This window comes from Acromyrmex echinatior, chromosome 16, assembly GCF_024713525.1.
Source record: "Acromyrmex echinatior isolate Ae372 chromosome 16, ASM2471352v2, whole genome shotgun sequence".
NCBI lineage: Eukaryota > Metazoa > Arthropoda > Insecta > Hymenoptera > Formicidae > Acromyrmex > Acromyrmex echinatior.
In genome coordinates, this window is record NC_141867.1 from 647474 (window position 1) to 668380 (window position 20907).

General features: G+C 32.5%; 1 protein-coding gene across 2 annotated transcripts in view; it reads left to right on the top strand.

Annotated features, from left to right (window-relative positions):
- Positions 1-19735, top strand: part of LOC105145116 (longitudinals lacking protein, isoforms A/B/D/L) — a 191214-nt gene extending 171479 nt beyond the window's left edge. The window contains exon 7 of one of the 2 annotated variants that reach the window (XM_087414230.1): positions 187-3488. In XM_087414230.1, coding sequence (XP_087270356.1) covers positions 187-557 — 371 coding nt within the window. In that variant the 3' untranslated portion in view covers positions 558-3488. Of the gene's footprint in view, positions 1-186; positions 3489-4918 lie in introns of those variants that run through there. The other variant, XM_087414237.1, reaches the window with a different exon arrangement.
- The last annotated feature ends 1172 nt before the right edge of the window (positions 19736-20907 follow it).

Consider the following 20907-nt stretch of genomic DNA (forward strand, 5'->3'; position numbering starts at 1 on the left):
ACTTTCGGTTCGGAACTCGGTTAATCAACAAACAATTAAACTAAGAATGTGCCCACAGATTTTTCGCTAATGATATTTCAGGCCGTATCGAAGATGAACACGAGTCGCATGTTCGATTTCAGCGACACAGAGCCTCATGTAGAATAATAGAACCTATCTAAAGTTATTTTTTTCTTCCGTTTGCAGGTCTGACGAAGGAGAACAGGAGTATATTCGACCTAGAGGAGGAATCCATAGATATGCCAATACAAACGCAGGAGAAAACAATGCCGTTTGCCGAGCTGAAGATACCAAATGCTAGGAATTACGTCAACAAGCCGCTCGGCCAATTCGCTTGCGCTAGATGCGGCCGTTCGTATAGGAGGAAGGACTCGTTGCAACGCCACGAGCATTGGGAGTGTGGCAAGGAGCCACAATTTAAATGCCCATATTGCCCGCAACGTTGCAAACGCAAAGCACATTGGCAACGTCACATACGTCGCCAGCATCAGGATAAAATAGATATGGAACAGTATTTAGACTCTAGAATGCCTAAACTCAAAATAGAGATTGACTGACGAAATAGAGATTGACCAATTCAACACCAGAGTGAAGAGACAGTCTTCGAAATTCTTATCGCGTGATTTCATTTAATATAAAATAAGAATTCGAAGACTGTTCACTTAATATCCAGCAAAGAAAAATTTAACTAATCATTTAATGCATGTGAGATATTTTTTTTGTAACTCTAATGTCAGATACATTATGGAGATATTTTTGAAATGATAAAAATTTGACAAACTATTTTGACAAAAGAAAAAAATTCAACAATAGATAAATCAAACTAATTCTATACTATAATAATGTCTTGAAAATCTTTTTTTGGTAGAATCTTCATTTCAAATTACAAATTTTGTGAAATTTAAGTATTGGAATATAATTAAATAATTCTCTTTTCAAATAAGTCTTTTTTAAAGTGTAGGATATTATAACTACACGTATTTTTTACTGTTAGCATTATACGCATACTTAATACAGCGTTATATATACAGAAAGATCCTATGAGAAGTTGTTGAAATTAATCAGCTATTAGTTTTAAACGATTTTATCATAACGTCATTTTAAAATGTATAGGGAATAAAACAAATTTTTTAATATATAACAATATTTTTTAATAGAAGATATTCGGCTATTTTATTTACATGTAAAATAAAGATCAAATATTTGTTTCATTTAATAAGTGTTTATAAAAATATTATTATATAAATCTTAATGATATATACATTTTAGAAATTAAAAAAGCTTTATTTTTGTCCAAATAGATGTTAAATAAAGTTTTATTTACATCTTTATTTTATATGTAAATAAATTGCTAAATGTCCTCTATTTTAAAATATATTTTATTCTTCTTATTTCTTATGTGTATTTAAAAATGATAATTGAATAGTTTTAGCAACTTACAATGGAACACTCTGTTTATAGATTGTGTTACAAAATTCAGCTCATGCTATCGTTGAAAATCTCTACATAACGTTACATACACTGTAGATTTTTAATACTGGTGAATTTTGAAATAGTCATACATATATATATATATATACATACACACACATATATATACATACATATATATATATACATACACATACATATATATATGTACATATATATATATATTTTTTTTAAGATAAACCACAGATATATTTACCTTTATATTTTTTTTATTTGTGTTTATAAACTCGTTAATAAAGACTATCTCACACATACACACACACATACACACACACACACACACACACACACACACACACAGAGAAAGAAAGGTATATGTATATATACACATACATATATCTACATACATACATACTCATTAGAAATTAAAATTAAAACGAGTTTTATGTACAGGAAATGTTTTGCTACATAATATTATAAGGACATATAAATTATAATTATTATAATTTTACACCTGAAGATATTTGATTGATTGTATTAGTCAATAATACTAGTTCACAAAGTTTTTTCAATTTTTTTTTCAATTACTTTAGACCGGACTACTATCTTTTATAGATTTTTGGATGCTGAAAACGATGACGCAAGCGGAAAAATTCTAGCGCGTCAGATTTCCTAAATAATTGAAGTTCATTTATAAAAAATGGCTTTTTCGTGATATTTGATTTTTTTTTTGTAAAGAAGTAGTTACAGTAGAAGTAGTTAACATTATCTTGAAATTTCGATCAGAAATCATGAATGTATTATTTATCCCCTATAAATGCATTTTATTTATTTCAATAACTTATTTTTTATCTAAATTATGAAAGATTGGAGATAGGAACTAAAATTACTTCAAAACAACATTAACGCGCATATACATACACATACACACAGAGACAGACAGACAGACAGACAGACAGAGAGGGGAGAGAGAGAGAGAGAGAGAGAGAGAGAGAGAGAGAGAGAGAGAGAGAGAGAGAGAGAGAGATGAGGATAAAAAAGATATGCAGTTGCATATCACGAATTGTATAATTTTTTAAAAGCAACTTTGTATTTTTATCAATTGATTAGTTTTATTATTTTGCGCATATAAAAGTATTAAGAAATATTTAACAAAATGTGATGAACTTTAAAAAATCCGCATATGACGCTACCAGGGTTTCCATGCAGATTCAAAATAGTTCTCATTTTCCTTCCCATAACATGACTAAAAAATAAGCTATTGAAATAAAAAAAATGCATTTTGTAGGGAATGAACAATACATTCATGATTTCTGATACAAATTTCAAGATGACATTAACCTTTTTTATTAAAAAATATTGAATATCGCCAAAAAGTCATTTTTTGCATATTAAACCTCAATTATATTGGAAATCTGACATGTTATTTTTTCGTTTTCATCGTTATCATCGTTTTCAGCGTTTAAAAATTTATAAGAAACGCGTAGTCCGATTTAAAGTAATTTTTTTGCTGTGAACTACTGTATTGATTTGCAATGTATTTAATTAACGTTTGTGTTTTATTTTTTAGTTCGTAAGATTTAATTGAATTCGATAATCAATTTATCAATTTAGAGCGATTTTTTTGTATTTTAAGTTTTTATAAAGCAAAAGTGCCTTTAATGTGAAATAATTAGTTTAATATAAAATAATAAGTGCCAGAAAGAAACAAAGATTCCTCTTACGTCGACGAAAAAAACGCTATGTTTTTTTCTGACAAAAGATGAGCAGAAAAGAAAAAAAAATAAAGAAGATTGGATAAAGGATAAGTTTGTTAGAGGACTAGTTTTAAATCGTTAGTTTATAAGTAACGCAACTAATATTTTTTTACATTAATCTAAGGTACGTAATGAGTGAATTTATTAAGACTGATGGCATTACACAATAAGAGTAAATAATGCCACTATTATTAACTTGATTGTCGACTGATATTGTAACTTCGAATGAAAAATAATATTGTAATCAAAGTCTATCATGTCTATTTGAAGGAAATAAATTTATACAATTATCATATACTATCCCGTGATCCATCTTATCATTAGCTAGCAGTTATTTTCGTTTCCACGAATCAATTTATGCAATCGATAGAAAAATTGTGCTCTACAATAAATTTCATTGTCGACTAATTCGTAATTCTAGCTGTCCTGTAACATTGACAGATGCGTCCCGAATGATTCTTGATCATCCAACTTTATTTTTGCAGCTCTCAATCATATATACTATTACATTATATTTTATAATATTTATTCTAGGTTAATATATTAGCGATATAAAAATTGATATACTTATGATAACATTTTTAAAGAACAATCACTCCTACAAATAACTTTTACATATAAATTTTCTATTAAAAACCAATTTATATAATAAATTAAAATATAATCGATTATCCTACATCGGTACTGAATCGAGAGTTGACATTCGCAACAAATATAATCAAATATAATCAGAATAATTAGAATTCGAGCAAATTTAATATAAATGATGAAAAAAGTAAATAAATTCCAATAGTTGTAGCCGCTACAAACACTTCTCTCTGTAAATAATTAATCTTATTGCATATCTCTTCGGTTGGTTCAAGCATTGTTGCGAGAGCTACTTATGCAATTGAGTACATCCCCTTGGCATCTTTTATCTCTTTCTTCTGCCTTCTCCACCTGTATGATATCAGGGGAGTAGCATGCGCACTAACCTTTCTCGAATCTTGTATATAGAAATGCCACTTACCGTATCGAACTTTCATCGCTTGCGCATCGAAAGGAACATTCACCGTTCGGCTGGCATTCAAAGTTATAATGAAAATGTTAATTGTCAACCTGGAATCTGTGAATGTTACTTTCGTAACATGCAGTTACCGCTCCTTCCTTCGTATGCGAAGCTCATAACTTAGCTGCTTGGGGCTCGAAAGTAGGGACACAAAGGACACGCATTTTTTTCTCTATTTCCTTGATGAGTGATCAACGCCGATTGTTGCATCGATGCACCTGTGATCGAAGATGGGCCGCGAGGCTCACAAGGATCCAGCATCCCTAAGCGTGGCTTCTCTTCGAAATGGCTTTCTTTTTTAGGACTCGCCGAGGAAGTGCCCTTTCGCTTCTGACGACAACCTCGATTTTTCTACTTCTCTTTAAACTATTTTTTTAAATATATGTGAACGACAGTCCATTCGCGGATACGAGAGAGAACGAGGGAAAAGGAAAGAAGTGGGCATCGAAGAGGCACGTCGAGGTACCGAATCAGCGAGCCATCGACACCCATCTCTAAAGTCAATGTCCCCTAGCCACTAAGTTCTAATTCTTAAGACCGAAAACGGGGAACGACGGTCAGGTACTGTTGGCCGCGTTTCCTTGAAACTCGAACGCTTGGCAACACAATAAAGATTTCGCCTCAATCGATCGTGCGTTCGTATGGGACACATACTAATAAAGCCGGGGATCTTGTGTTCCAGCCGAAGACTTGAGCATCACTGGTCTGAAATGGGCAGCGGCCTGGCAGCGATGGAGCAGCGTGCCGTCGATCATGTGGCGATCCGGAGCGGGATTGGGCAAGGGTTTGGGATCCGGCTCGTCTAATCCGGAGGGTTTCAACTGCCCGGCCTGCGGCAGGGTCTACAAGCTAAAGAGTAGCCTGAGAAATCATCAAAAGTGGGAGTGCGGCAAAGAGCCTCAATTTCAATGTCCTCATTGCGTTTACAAGGCGAAGCAGAAGATGCATATTGCGCGACATATGGAGCGAATGCACAAAGAGAAGATTTACAAACAAGAACTCGTATAAGATGAACGAAGGGGAGGGTGAACGTCCAGTGCTCGTCGTCGGCATCGTTTGCGGACTCGATCGCGCGTGGGAGAGACGACGGAAGAAAAGAAAAAAATAGAAGAAGAGATACGCGAAGAAGAGGAGACACGTCTCTCTTACGCACGATCGACGTTCAACATGCACGACTTCGAAGAGAGCAAAATGAGAAAATTAAGAAGAAGGAACTTGGGAAGGATTTGAAATTGGTGTACAATGGCGTTATAAAGATAAACAAAAAAACGATAATTGATTAAAGCTAATGACGGTGAGCGTCGAGACTTCTGTTTCTCGAGAGAGGGGACCGCCCACCCCCTCATCACGATCTTGGATTCATATTTTTTTTATCCTTTTTTAAGGTTTATTATTATGTGAATGACATAATTGAACGATTAATTAATTAATTAATTAATTATTATTTTTACGTAATGAGATATATGCCGCGTGTAAACAAGAGAACGCGTCGATTTCCCGCCCGGGGCGTACTTCACGTATGGCCCAGGAACTTCATTCTCAAGCCGGCCCGTCGAAACAGGACGTTTCTCCTGTTTTGGTTTGTGTCCAACAGATCGCTCACATACGTTCTTTTTTATGTTTAAACCGTGATATCGACATCACAATGTGTGAAATCATGAGGATGGAACACGAACGATCGATCATCTTTCAGTGCATTCATCCTCGTTGACATCCGGTAGTGAAGCGATCTCGTGACAAACGCGGGCTCAAGGCGCAATCGTTAGAAAGAACTTTCCTTTGTATTTCTTCTTTTCTCCGGGGCCCCGCTCCGGGTAGGACTGAGACCGTCCGGTAAACCGGAGCTCTTCCATAGCAACCATTCTGGTCACACTGGTTCCATATTTTTAAACGGGCGTAGCCGTGCGCGTGTGGCTCACTGGGGACATAAAAAAATACGAGAAAGAAAGAGAGCGAGAGAGAGAGAGAGAGGGAGAGAGAGAGAGAGAGAGAGAGAGAGGGAAAGAGATGCGAGAGTGGATGAGAGAAAGAAAATATTCCGAAGAAATCGAAAACGCAGTCACGTCAGCAAACGTCCGTCGATCCGATATACATTACAATACTCGCGCGACATATCGATAACGTACGACTGCAAGCCACGGAGTCACGTCAGTATCAACGATGATAAAATCGCTCAGAAGACAGCTCTGAATTCTCGGAGGTTGATCCTCAAAAGCGAGCCAGAACTTCATCCCTTTCAGGCCAAAGCGTGCGTAACGGCTGTGCCGTAAATTTTATATTATACAGTAACTGCAGGTGCAAATGACATTAGAGATGGACGAAAACGACCGAAAATTGGAAATCTTATTGCCGACTCACATTGCCTATCATCTCGGTTTATTCCGCAAACTATTTTTGATTGATAAAAATAATTATTATATTTGTTCCTTTTTTGGAATTAGTTTTTTATTTCAATACGGCTTGATTGTGACAATTTTGAAATGTGCAAATAGAATAAATTCTTATAAATATCATAATTTCCTTTAATGTAATCATATTTAAGGAAAATCTTATGAATTTTGAAATTGCTTTTTTAAGTTTGTCCTTAACTGTTTAAATCTATTCATTCGTCATTACTGGACGTGCACGTTTAATTCAATGAGAAATTTATTAGAAATTTTTTTAAATATATTTAGAAAATATCTAAACAGAGATATTAAAATATTTTCTATTTAAAAATTTATAATTATTTATGATTTAAACTTGCAGGCAGGTGTTTACAAAATTTTATTGAGTTTATTGGCGTATCTAGGAAAAACTTTCGTTTGAGAAACGTACCGTGAAATTTATTACAAAATTTATTGTAAAATTATCTTTTGAATGAAATTATAATATATATGTATAAATTATTTATTACGAAAGAATATATATTTTGTAAGTTATTTTAAAAAATTTTCATGAAAATGTTAATAATTTATTTTCATTTAATTTCCCTGATTCTAATCATTTTGTTATATTTGGAAGAATATTTTCGCAAAATTATATCATTAAAATTCTAAAATACACGGATTATATATTACTATTTAATTAAGTTAATTATTAATATTATTAATATATAATATTAGTCACACGTACTACTAATTTTAGATTTAGGAGATATTTTAAAAATTGTACAGAGATGAATACGCCGCGTTAAACTGACGGCCTGAAAGCGATGAAGAAGTTTCCACAGTCTTGTTCAAGCAAGACAGCCATTTACACTGTATTCCTCGCAACGAAGCAAACACAGTATTAGGCACGGATTCGCGCGGATTGTCTCCCGCATTTCGTTATGCTTCCTACATACTCAAACATATCCGCATGCTAGTAAGGAGAGATATAGAGACAGACAGAGAAGTATCTCCATATACGTATTCACACGTATATGTCTACACGCAACTTACGCGTGAATGCACGCGTACACACACGCATCCGTACATGCATATACACGTACATACACATATATATTTATATACATACATATAGATATATTGTCCACACTACCGCGAGGTATTCCTACAGCATTGTGATCGACAGACTGCCAGATACACAAACGTAGATTCCTATATGATGCATTTAAGAGTATATATATTTATATTATGTAAAGCGTATGATTAACTCCTTTTAATTAAGCGTCCTCGTTAAGGCCCCTCGCGTATTATTTCACACACACGAGTCTTTATTTTCTCCTCTCTCACATTTTGGTCGCCCGCGATCGGGTCGACGGACATGACGAATGGCTGTGTACCGAGTACGGTACTGCAACTTTTATTTTTGCAACACATTCGAGATGATCGTAAATGATAGAATACCTTCATAATAAGCAATTAGTTTATTCCATTTTTGATAAAAATGTAATGCTCTTTTAAAGCAACATCTATTTTTTTTAATTTTTCTCTTACTTAAATTTTAATTTAACAGTAATATTTCAGTTAAAAATAATTTTTAGCCTAAAAATAATTTCCTTTTTAATTTATCTTTTTATAAATTTAATATAATATAATCTTTCATAATTGCAGATTATATAAAATTAAATTTTGTTGGTTTTAAATGGTTTATTAAATCTCAAACAGTTAATTCATGATATTTTGCAAAAGAATTAATTATATTAATTAGTAAAAATTTATCTTTTCCAACTTTTTTACTTTTAATCAATTCGTTAAAGATCAATTTAATTCTTAAAAAAATTTTTACTAGATTATTGAAATCAATTGTTCTTTAATTTATCTTTTTTTTTTTACAATCAATCATTAAATCATTTATATTACTAATTTATCAACACATTTACCAAATTGATTTTAATTCAAGTCGGCATCTGAATCCGGATAATAAGAACCGGAAAAACTTAATGTTGAATGTATGTGATAACATAGGCTTTTCTTTGTTCGTTGAAATTTCCAATATAATCAAATACCAAGTACTGAACTGATTCAAGTATTCGTACTCGGACGAATACTATCTGGCACCAGGTCCCGTATTCCTACGCCACGCCAAATACGCGCGCCACGGCCGCTCGACTTTCCATACTGTAGACAATATTTATGAGACAAGCTAAACTATACTACTATTACTACTATTATTACTACTACTACTATTACTCATGTATACAGTTAAGTATGTGCGACGGCTGAACGCGAGCGAAGCGATAGATTTAGTTTTCCTTTTCTTGTTGGGCGCGCGAGCGATCGCGTGCTTCTCAGCGAGCGGTGCTCGCGATCGATCCTGAAAAAATCGTGACGAAGTCTCGATTCAGTCAAATGGCGGAACTTCATTTTCTTCAGAAGATGAAACTCCCGTACCTCGAAATTTCCCGGATTACATGAGAGTGCAAGGCTAATCCTTGCATAGAAATATGACTGTAATTTATAATATCTGTATGAGCATCACAATAGAATATTAATATTTCCAAACGGTTTTAGTCTCAAAGTATAAAAAAAGGAACAATATTTGTTATACAGAGCAACACGTTTACATACATTTTTAAAGTAATTGTATGTATTTTGTGTGTGTGTGTGTGTGTGTGTGTGTGTGTGTGTGTGTGTGTGTGTGTGTGTGTGTGTGTGTGTATGTTACAGGTAAAGTCCGCAAGTGGGCAATGTCGACATGTATAATGTCAGCACTTTGTTCGTGACATATATATTTTAATCCAGATAAGTCATATAAAAATTTTCAAGAATTTTAAATTATATTTGTGAAATTCCTTGGATAAATGTTCACTTTACCACTTTAGGAGAAGCTCCTCCGATGACATTGATCTTGACATATGTTATCAAAATTATGAACCCTGACCTCCAACAGATTTTAGCTGTTGTTTGTTTTTCATTATTAATAAGGATTTTCCATGCAAAGCAGAAATAATTACGAAGAAATAATTACGAACTTTGATTGTTAATAACTTTTTAACAAATAATGAGCAACGGCTAAAACCTGTTGGAAGTTACTCAAGATCGTGACTTTGATGACATATATTATGCTCAAAGTCATCGGAGAAATTTTCTCTATAGCGAATAATTATCATTCCTTGCATCGATAGATTGTTTGTTTTTCAGTATATTGTCAAAATCGTGCAACTTATTTGAAGTTCATGAAATCTTGTATTCTACGCTTTGCAGAGATCTTTTGAAAAATTTCTGTATTAGATCTATTATAAAATGCGTTGATCTATGCTGTGTAATATTTTACAAATTTGAACTTCTTTTAACATACAGACAATACGAATTACAGTCCTTGCACTCTCTATTTCAAACGAAGGAATCCTTATAGACAATAATACACATCCAGGAAATGCATAGTGCATAAAATTTTTAACAAAGTTCTTTAATAATCGGTTTTTGAGTTTTAATTACATAAAAAGATATTTTTTATTTTTAAAAATAATATACATAAATTATTAAACGCATCAAATTTGGAATCTATCGAATCTTTTTCATACGTTATGTGAAATACTCTTTTGACAAAAATACATACAGAAAGTTACTGTTAGATATCAATTAATTAATTATTTAATTTTTGAATCTGATTTAATCGTAATAACTGATGAATTAATTAAGAAAAATATTTTCAATTAAACAAGTTTTAATTAAACAATTATTGAAAATATTCAACAATTCTTGCAACTATTTTGTTTGACAATAAAAAATTAGAATGATTAGCAATTTTTGTTTCTTTTTCGATTTCGACATTAAATGTATGTTGAAATTTAAAAAAGATAGAAGTGTTATAAAATTAAAAATAATTATGTCATAAAATAATTTTCTTTGGACAATGCTGTATAAAGCGGAATAACTTTGATTTGACTTCCTGGATGGTATCAGCTCCACAGCTTGGAGCCAGACCGTAGGCCAGAAGGACTCGTCTTCCGTCCAAGTGCAATAACTATTAATAATCTATCCTTTCGGTCCCACACTACTAGAATCGATGCGATCCGCATCGATTTTTTTCTTTTGCAAATCATCGGCGGTAGTGTTTCGCTCCTCAGACTTCGTCCGGTCGATCGATAGTGGCCGCACGCTGATGCGTATCATATAGTAAGCGAACAAAAGATAAGGCATCAGAAAAGAAAAGTAGAAAGAGAGAAAGGAAAGTAAGAGAAGATCTCAGTGAGAGAAAGAGAAAGAGTGAGGGAGTGAAATAATTTCGATCGAGGATATCAGCAGTTACTCGTTCGTCTATAGCTGGATGTTAATAAGGAAAGAGAGACTAAGATCTAAAGTCGAAGATTGTAAATTGATAAACACGAAGTGCATCATGGGAATGGGTATAATATTGACGGTAACGTTGATGTGCGACGACGAGAAGAGAAGAAAGAGACGATGATGACGTTACATAGCAGTTAAAAAGAGCGGTGACATGGTAGATGATAAAGTTAATCGATAAATAAGATTATGGATCGATGATACATAGTTATTGAATGATAATTGATAATACTACTGCCTCACGAGGCCTTGATGAATGACGGCGGTCGAAAGAAATATGATTAAGAAGCAAATGGAACTGACTGTAAAGCGACACAATGCTTGAGACGTGTCTCGTGAGGGTAACGCCAATGGACCGCCGTCATCAACGGAGATTACTAGATTATTAGGAATATAAGAGTACTATTAGGTAGGTCCTAGCTCTTAATGACTCTTTTTTCTATGTTTTTTCTAAGAGGAAAAGAAGGGAGCGCGCGCCTAGGGCGTTTTCTTTTCCCGCGAGAATTTGTGGTCGCGCCGATCCGGAGATATGTAGAGAATATAAACTATATAAAGGATATAAATAGAGAAGATAGATCGAAGGCAAGAATGAGAGTGCCAGCGAAAAGAATTGTCGTATGGATAACAACGAAAGTGATAATCATAGTGATAAAATCGAAAAGAGTAACGAGATATTGTTCGCTAAAAAAAAAAAGGGAATTAATAGGGAAAAAACATAAGGAATAAGAAACTTGCAGATGCGACGTTTTATGCGCGAAATCGATTTTTTTTTGGCTGATCAAAAATATTTTTTTTGTCAATGAATAAATAATTTAAAAAATCGGCGAATTTCTAAAAATCGTGGATCGTGCATCGAAATCTTATTTTCGTAGGAGATCTCGTGTGCCTTATTATTACAATTAAACTTTACGGCCAACATACTTACACACATTACATAAATCTTTAACTAACTTTGGATTTTTAAGTATATATTTTTAAAAAAGATACACACGCAAGAAATTTTCATTATAGTATAAATTACTTAGAAATAGCTAGTTTAAGTTGAAGAAAAATTAAAATTGAATTTTTTAATTGCAAAAGCTATATTTCTTTCAAAATGTATAATGTTCAAATAAAAGTGAATAAAAGTTTTCTTATAACGCAATTAAAAAAATTTAAAATAAGACATGTTTTTAATTTTAATACATGAAATTTACATATGTTGTAAATTTATATTTCAATTTCAATGTTGAATAAGATGGAAATATAAAATCGGAAATAAAATTTACATCTAAAGTATGTTAGAACAATACAATTCTCTTAAAAGATTTCTAATTTATATTATCTTAAAATGTACAAGGTTACAATCTCTATACGATTCCACCGATTTGACTAATTTGCCGAAATTTATGAATTTTTATAAAAACAATTAGAATCAAATCTATTGAAAAGTATGAACAAAAAGAAATTTTTATATTGTTTTTATATCTTATTATAAGTCGCCTATATAAGTCGTGACTGCTGTGCCAAGTTTCTATAAGTTGCTTTTGAGAGCTGACCTTCTTCCTTTGCTTGCTAATCGAAAATATATCGATCCATGAATAGTGTTATTCTTTTGTTTTTAATTAAGTAGAAATATTCTGTAGTCTGTATTTTTTATAATTCAACAGAGAAGCATTTCTTTACACACAACCTGAAAATACGGTAATTATATCTTGACCACCAGTGATACATTTCTTTTAATTAAAATTAAAAATACAAATACAACAATAATATTTTTTATATACACAATTAATTAATTGTTTTGTATGTAAATCAAATATGTTTGACTTTTAAATACATTCTTCATCAGAAGAAATAAAGACGAACTAAATTAATTTAGTTTAGTAAACAATTTTTTTTCAGTATACAACATGCAATTAATATTTTAATTGGAACATTTTTTTATTAAATAATATATTTTTAATTTATACGAAGTAATTTTTTAATGAGTTATACGTACTTTATTATCAGATTATTCTTATATAAAATGAAGAAATTTATAAGAATTGCTATATCATGTGATCGGAGTTTCGAGGAAAAACTTACATTACAGACTCGTTATGTATTTTCCCTCGCTAATGGAATTTAATTTGGATTTAATTATTATGTATTATGAGTTAGCTTAAAAAAAGAATGTTAAATAGGGAATGTGATGGATATTGATCGAAGCGCGGATATTCTTCCTTCGTTGTATTCTTTCAAGGTATTCGACTCGTTTTCTCTTCGTTCGTCTGTACGCACTTACAGTTTGCACACTCTCGCTTAGCTCTGTTCAAAATTTAAGCACAAAAGAAAAAAAAAGTAAAAGAACAAAAAGAGAAGTGACGAGCGACGACAAAGACGATGATGATATAAGGAAAGAAGAGGTGTAAAGACGTCGCGCTGACGATACTTGTAATTCACTATACATGTGCCTTTAAAACGATTCGCGTCAAACACAAAAAAAACGGAGAAAGAACAGAGATGAAAAGCGAAAGAAGGTAGAAAATAATGCGAAGGAATGGAAAAGGATAAAAATCTTTATAATCGTCCGAATGATTCGCCATCGCGAAATTCGCGGCAATGAAGACGACGACGCAGAGCGTCTATACGAAATCATTCGGCTGGCTATCACGATTATAAATCACAGCGAGTCATACAGATAGAGATATGTCAAAAAGTAATGGATAATAAAATGAGAAAAAAAACCAAAAGGATTTGAAAAGAAATTATACCGACTACGAAATTATCGTGTGAACCGCGTAGATTCGCGTGTCTGCCGCGTTAATGTAAAAAAATTTTAAAAAGAAAAGAAATAATAAAAGGCGAGATGAAAAATTTTTGAGAATGTGATTATACGAGAGAAAACGAATGTGAAATGGAAGAGATAAAACGAGAGATAAAATTTTGTAGATTTGACATATAAGTAAGCAAAAATATTATATGTATACATATATAGATATATATACACAAGAGTACGTAGGTGAAGCGTCTTAAATGCTTTTTATGAATTGGTCTTTGTGTTTACTTACACAGCTCTTAATCAGGTCTAACTTGAATCTTGTGCGTAACAATTGGGCTTATTAATCTCTTTTTAATTAGATTTTATATATTGCGATTTACGGTCTTCGCGCCCGCGGCGAAGCAAGGAATTCCTTGCATTTAGATACGTATGTATTTTTTTTTCTTTGGTGTCGGTTTGGGAGATTGGGAAAATTTTAACCGAAGCGAAGAAACAATTGCAAAAAAAAAATTAACTAAGATATTGTGATGAAGCTCGAGAGAAAGCGAGGCGAAACGCAATCACAGCTATTTTATTTTGACATATCTTTTTCTGCTCTCAAAAGCACATCATTGAATCTATTCTTGATGCGATAATTAAGAAAAAAAAATACGGTTTTTAATTATTATCGCTTCTTGCTACAAAAAGAAAGTAGTTTATAGTGATACATGAAATTAGGCGTTTTTAAATATACAAAATAGTTTTCTAACACGTGATATAATAAAATTAGAATAAAATTAAAATAAGAGTAAAATTATTCTGATCGCTTCTTTCGGATGTTAATCTCATATATTTTTATCGAAAAAATGAAAAAAATATTAAATTTCTTAAAATTTTATATATATATATATTTTTTTTTTGGTATAGTATTATATCTTGGCAAAATATATTTAGACTATATATATACATATATATATATATATATATATACATAATTTATATTATATATATTATTATATATATCATTAAGTATATATTATGCTGTATTATATATTATATATATCATAAAAAATCTTTAATTCCATAATTAATTTGTATTTAACAATATAAATTTTAAATATTTTTATATTTTTAGAATTATTTTATATATTGGATATCTTAATTCAAAGCGCTTCGTTAATTAAAAATATTTTGGCGATTGTTATTCTAAATATATAATATAAATATATAGAGGCGATAATAATAACCGTACGTTGCGTCAAGAGTATTTGCAGTGACTAGATTCTTAACATACGTGATTATTCGACAATATACATATTTATAGCTTGAAACTAGAACATTTTTTTTATTCTCTGCTTTGGAATAGATATTATATTCTATTATATTAGACGGTTGTCGCTCGATTTCAAGCAACAGAATAGCATTGATTGTTTCAAATTCGTCCCGGTATTGGCTGGATTTTATTTTCAATTTGAATTAGTCGATCGCATCACGAACTATTGTTAATTATCATTTTATGCTACTCAACTGCAGAAAATTGAATGCTGTTTGTGACAATTTAGAGTGTGATATTTAGATGCTAAATTTCTTTCCAGGTCGGTCGTCCGAACGGCACAGAAACTTGCGATTTTAGGATAAAAATATGATTTGGCGTATAGATAGATAACAAAAGATTTATTTTTTCTGGTATTAAACGCGGCGCGTTTATCGTTAAAAATTTATTTAACAATACATTTATCGAAAGTTATGTAGAATATTGTAAGAGTATCTTTAGGACGTAAGAATTTCCGGTTGGTAGTGCCTGTAGCAGACGATCGACCGCCCTTTTTTGTGTTTTGCACTTTTTGAGGGAGAAACAAAAATTTCCTTTGGACTAAAGAGTGAGGGCGGGAGGGAGATAAAGCAAGGGATGAAAGATTGAGAATATACGTGATAAAATATAATACGGGACGCGAAAAGTGTTACACGCATGCCATCCAGGTATTTAGAAAGTACAGCTTTATTTTTTTGACAAAGAAAGAGATAGAGAAGTATATTATTCTATTCGCGAGCAGGAAAGAGAAAATTTATAAGTGTCATGCATTCACGTTTCTCAAAATACGCGGACAGATGATGATTTATGTTACGAAATGGGCGATTGAACATATTGACGAAAGCATCTAATGAAAATTTTAATCTTTAGAACGGCAAACCGCTTGATAAAATTCTCTTATCACATGTCACAGTTCAGGACTTCTATATGTTAGTATAATATCCAATTTTAAAAATTGGATATTATACTAACATCAAAAGTTTTAATCAAAAATTTATTAGTGAATTGAAAATTCTCTTTTACATATACTGTTCATATCTCGAATCTATTTGATATTATAAAAGAACAGTATTCGAAGATCGCAAGAATGAGGCAGCTAATCTGTAAACCTATTTGTTTGTCGTTCTGGGATTAAATAAACGCATTTTAATTATTTTAAAGACAGCTTTATCGTATTTTTGGTCGTACCATTTTTTAGGAAATCTGTTACGTTTAGTTTGAGAGCGAGAATGAATGACACTAAATAAATGAGAGATATAGAAAGAGATATAAGAGGTAAGAAAAGAAGCAAAAAAAAAAAAGAAATAGCAAACACGATAAGGTTCTATTCTAAAAATCTATACATGATAGATATATATTATATATATCGGAAAATGCAGATATATTTACTAAGAGCTTTTGCGATGGCTAAGAAAAGAATGTAAAGCGAGCCAATTAATTCCTAAGTGATGGAAAAAGGTCTATTTTATTTCCAACAAATAAAGCTTTCAAATAAAATCTTAATGAATGTAAGAGTATGGATTTTATACCGTCAGTGCAAATAACATTATTGTTTAAATAGGTTATATGGATTTGCTATCATGTTATATAAAAATTGCTGTCATTGGATTTGCATCACTCAGGAATTATGTTGGCTCGAATAGTACGAAATAATCGAAAAATTGGAAAAGCGAATTTCGTGGCCCTGCGATTGAGAATCGACGTTCTTCGGCGATCGGGTTCGGCGTTTAGATATTAAGGCGTTATGTTAGGCATCAAAAGAAATTTATTTAAGAAAATTATGGACAAGCATGTCTAAAACTCGCGTTGACGCGCAATGCTGGAAAGTGAGCCTGTAATAATTCGCCGTTTATAGAAAAAGCATGGGGCGATGACTTTGCAAGTCTCTTTCATTGACAAAAAAAGAGCTTTCATTTTTATTATATATTTTTTTTGCAATCTTTTATTAATAATATTTGTATTATCAGCCGCTGGTAGAATATCCCCGCGCGCAGAAGGACGATTGAATCGCGAATTCGAAGATCGGATAAAAACAAGAATCCAGACAAGCGTGTGCAAGTCGCTACTGCGATTTTATTCAATCTAGTCTCGAAATTAAAAAATGAATTGTTGGCATGGAAAAATGGACGGTAAACAATTTAAGCATGTTATTACATTGTAGAAATATGCACGTCCATATTGTCTTTAGATTAACTAAAAATGTGTTAGAAATGCAATTAAAAGAAAATCTATCCGATCTTGGCGAGAAAATCACGAATATAAAATTGCATAATACTTTAATGATTTTTTTAATGATCTTTTTCGATCATTATTAATAACTCGTTTTCGCAGGGCAACAAATTCGCTGTAACGAATGTATGTATTATTGTATTAAGAAGAGAATAATGCGCTGCAATTAGATCGTTAATCAGCCGGAAGGTATATGTTGCATCTATGTAAGAAAAAAGAATGTCGTATGAATGAGGGAAACGTGCAGGGGTGTAACAGTGATGGAAAGTGAACGACATGAGAAATGATTGTAACTATAGTTCGACCACCCATCGCAGAACCCCCTTTAAATGATTTTTGGACATTTCGCGAGAACACGAGAGAAGAGAAAGGAATGATCGCGGGAAAATAAGCGAATAACTAGTAGGAAATGGCGAAGCAAGAGCAAATAGCGCGTACGAGGGAGAGAGTCGAGACAAGTAGGTTTTGAACCGAGAGAGCCTTGTGTTAAGTGCCTTCAAAAGTACGACTTAGATTTTAGGCTATAGAAAAAACGAAACAAAAGAGGCGCTGGGCGCATCCAGCTGTGAACGGATTTTTACGGTATTATTCGGCCGGGTGTCGTCAATTTTTGTGCAAGATTCCGGCACATAAAGCTACTTGACGTATATCTTAAAAAAAAAAAGCGATGTAAGATTTCCATTCCTTTTTCAGTTATCAGTCATTATGACGAGCATTCATATTAACAATAAGAAATATGCTTGAAGATTATACTTTTCTTAAATTCATATAATTACTAAGCCTATTTTCTATCGTTCAATTTTTTTATAATAGTGCGGAGGCCTAAAAATTCATTCAAAGAATGATATTTTTTAAAAGAAAAAATACAAGAGCTGAGGATTGTTTTGCGACAAGTAGCTTCATCAGCCGAAATCTCCGGCGATATTCCACATACATCTCGAAACCAGTGATATTTTTTTAGAAATTATTTATTTATGCTGAAGGAGCGGAATTTAAATCTCAATCACTCGCCTTTATACTGCCAATAATCCGCTAGGATGTACTCAACCTTTGTTCCATTTTTACATTATTAATCATGCCCTCCGCGTGATGATATTTTTTCCCCGACTTTCGCGACAACCGCAATATATGTGTGTGTGATTCTTTGCGTTTTAATTTACTTAGGAATTTAATCAGTTCTGTATTTATTCCTACATAGGTCATGTTTTTTTATGCACCTTTATTGTTCTTGTAATGTTATTTTCCACTCGACACGAGTAATGTAACACTTTTCTCGAGTTCCTTTACACTTCGACTTTTTTTTCGTTCATCTTTAATTGACAGTACAATTATCTGTAATAAATAATAGCGAGGTCTAAATCGCGTCACGAGCGCGCGATTTGAGCACCGAGTACGGAACGTCTGCCTCGATCTGCGTCCGAAACTGTCTCATTTCCGCTTTGATTCGATCGAAGACAATCGTCTTGATCGATACCCGCAATATATCGACTTATTTCATGTGCAACATACCAGATCATTCACAGATAGTATCATAAATATCTTTATTTTTTAAGAGGACCATGGACGGACGTTTCGCACTCAAATTAAAGTACGATACTCTTTAGTACAAGCACAGTACTCGACTGTACAGAAATAGGTAGAATGAAAGAGCGAAAAAAGAGAGGAAGAGAGTGAGAGAAAGATAGAGCGAATGAGCAAGAGTGTGAACGAGTGAGAAAGAGAGTGAAAGAAGAACACGTAAAAGTAAACACAATTACAACTTCCGCTCAGCGCCTCAAACGCAAAACATACTACTTGTAATCGTAACTTCTTTGTCGCCATGTATTTGCCAACGAACGAATGATTTATTAATTATTATTTTTCCTTTTGCCTTCATTTTATATTAATATTATTTAGAGAGCAACAATTATTAACGACTACGCTATGATAATGATAATCTTTCTAGATACTTTTTTGCTTGTTCTCTTGCGACGAATTCACAGCGACATACACAGAGGCATACACACACACACACGCACGTACATCACGTGCACATATATACAACCGATATGTGAAACACATATATCTGTAAAACACATATACGAAGATCACTCCATTTACTGGTAAGATAACGTGATTTAGCGGAGTGCGAACTTCATCGTCGCGTCGCCGTTTATTACGGCGTTCGTTTGTATCACGTAAGAAGAGTCGCTTGCTTAAGGAACTCGCAGGGAACGCTGGGTCAGTCTCGAACTCGCGTTGGAACTCACTCACCTCTCGTTCGCATGAATTGTAAAGAAATCGGAAGAAATCCGTATTGTTAAGAGGAACTTTGTGAGATCCCGCGTTTGTCGCGACAGACCGAACGTTCAAATCCTGTTTCAATTTCTGTAACAGTGCTTCCTTTCTATTTTTTTTGTTGTATACACATATCATCTTTTGGACCTTTTGAACATTCCAAAACACCTGTTTCCTTCTTTTTTTTTGTCAATTTGTAGAGCGCCTTGTATTCAATTTAGAGCAAAATAAAGTCTAGAAAGGCAATATCCTAATCGCGTTTTCTACATTCCCCGTATTCTCATATCTCAAGAAATTTTCAAAAATTTTAAATGATTCGTAATGATTTCGTGTACAAGCAGAAATTTTATAATCGGTGATATTGGACGTTCGAATATTTGTTACTAGTAATTTGTCCAATTATGTAAAGAGAGAGAAACGATCTTATAAGTAATTAAAAATTTCATGGATTATGTCTGTGATTTAGCATATCTACTTTAAAAGAGAAAAAAAAATTTGTCATTCGTAATTAAAAAAAACCTTTTATAATTCTGAACATAAATTTTCTTATCTGTTAATTGATAAACATTACAGAGTATGACGTATATAACGGACATTTTCAAAATCTCTATATTCTACTTTAAAGTAAAAGTATAAAATAAAAACGCCTTTACAAGATATTTATCAAAGTGGCACAGAAGATATAATTCAAAGTCTTCTTTAAGGACAAGCATTGAACTTGTTCGGAATCATTTAGTTACCATTCCATACTGACTAGTTGAATTTTTTGCAGGTGCTGCAATCGATGGCGTAAATGGGTGTGGACTCTTGGAAGATTCTAAGAAGAGACTAAGAAGATTCACAACATTCCGGAAACGTGAAATTAACAGGATAAACATATCATAGAATACTTCGAAGAAATGTAATTAAAAATAAAGAGCTACAAGAAAATTAATAGATATTAATGCCCTGATCCCGACATTGTTTACTAAAATTGGTTACATTTTAAAGCAAAGAAAATTATGATTTTTAGAAAGCAAGTATGATGTTGAAGGAAACCAGCACAAGACAGGAGTACAAAAAAAGTTCTAAGATTTATCAATCTAGAATTTCTCCAGTACGGTATGATAGGACAGTAGTAGCAGAATTTTAACTTTAAATTTTTTAATAAGAAGGAATCTTTTAGAGTTATGTAGCGTTAAAGAAAATGATCCAATATTTGGTGATACTAAAATCTTTCATTCTGACGTAAAGTTACTACTCAATAAGTTAATTTTAAGCAGAAACGTATAAGACTCGTAATTTGTTCTCGTATGATTTGTAAGAACTTATAAGTGCTTATAACTTCTTTCTGCTTAAAATTGACCCGCAAGTCTAATTTTATTTTAGGGCACATTTCGGTACATTTCGGCAGATTTTATAAAAATTCGCGATATACC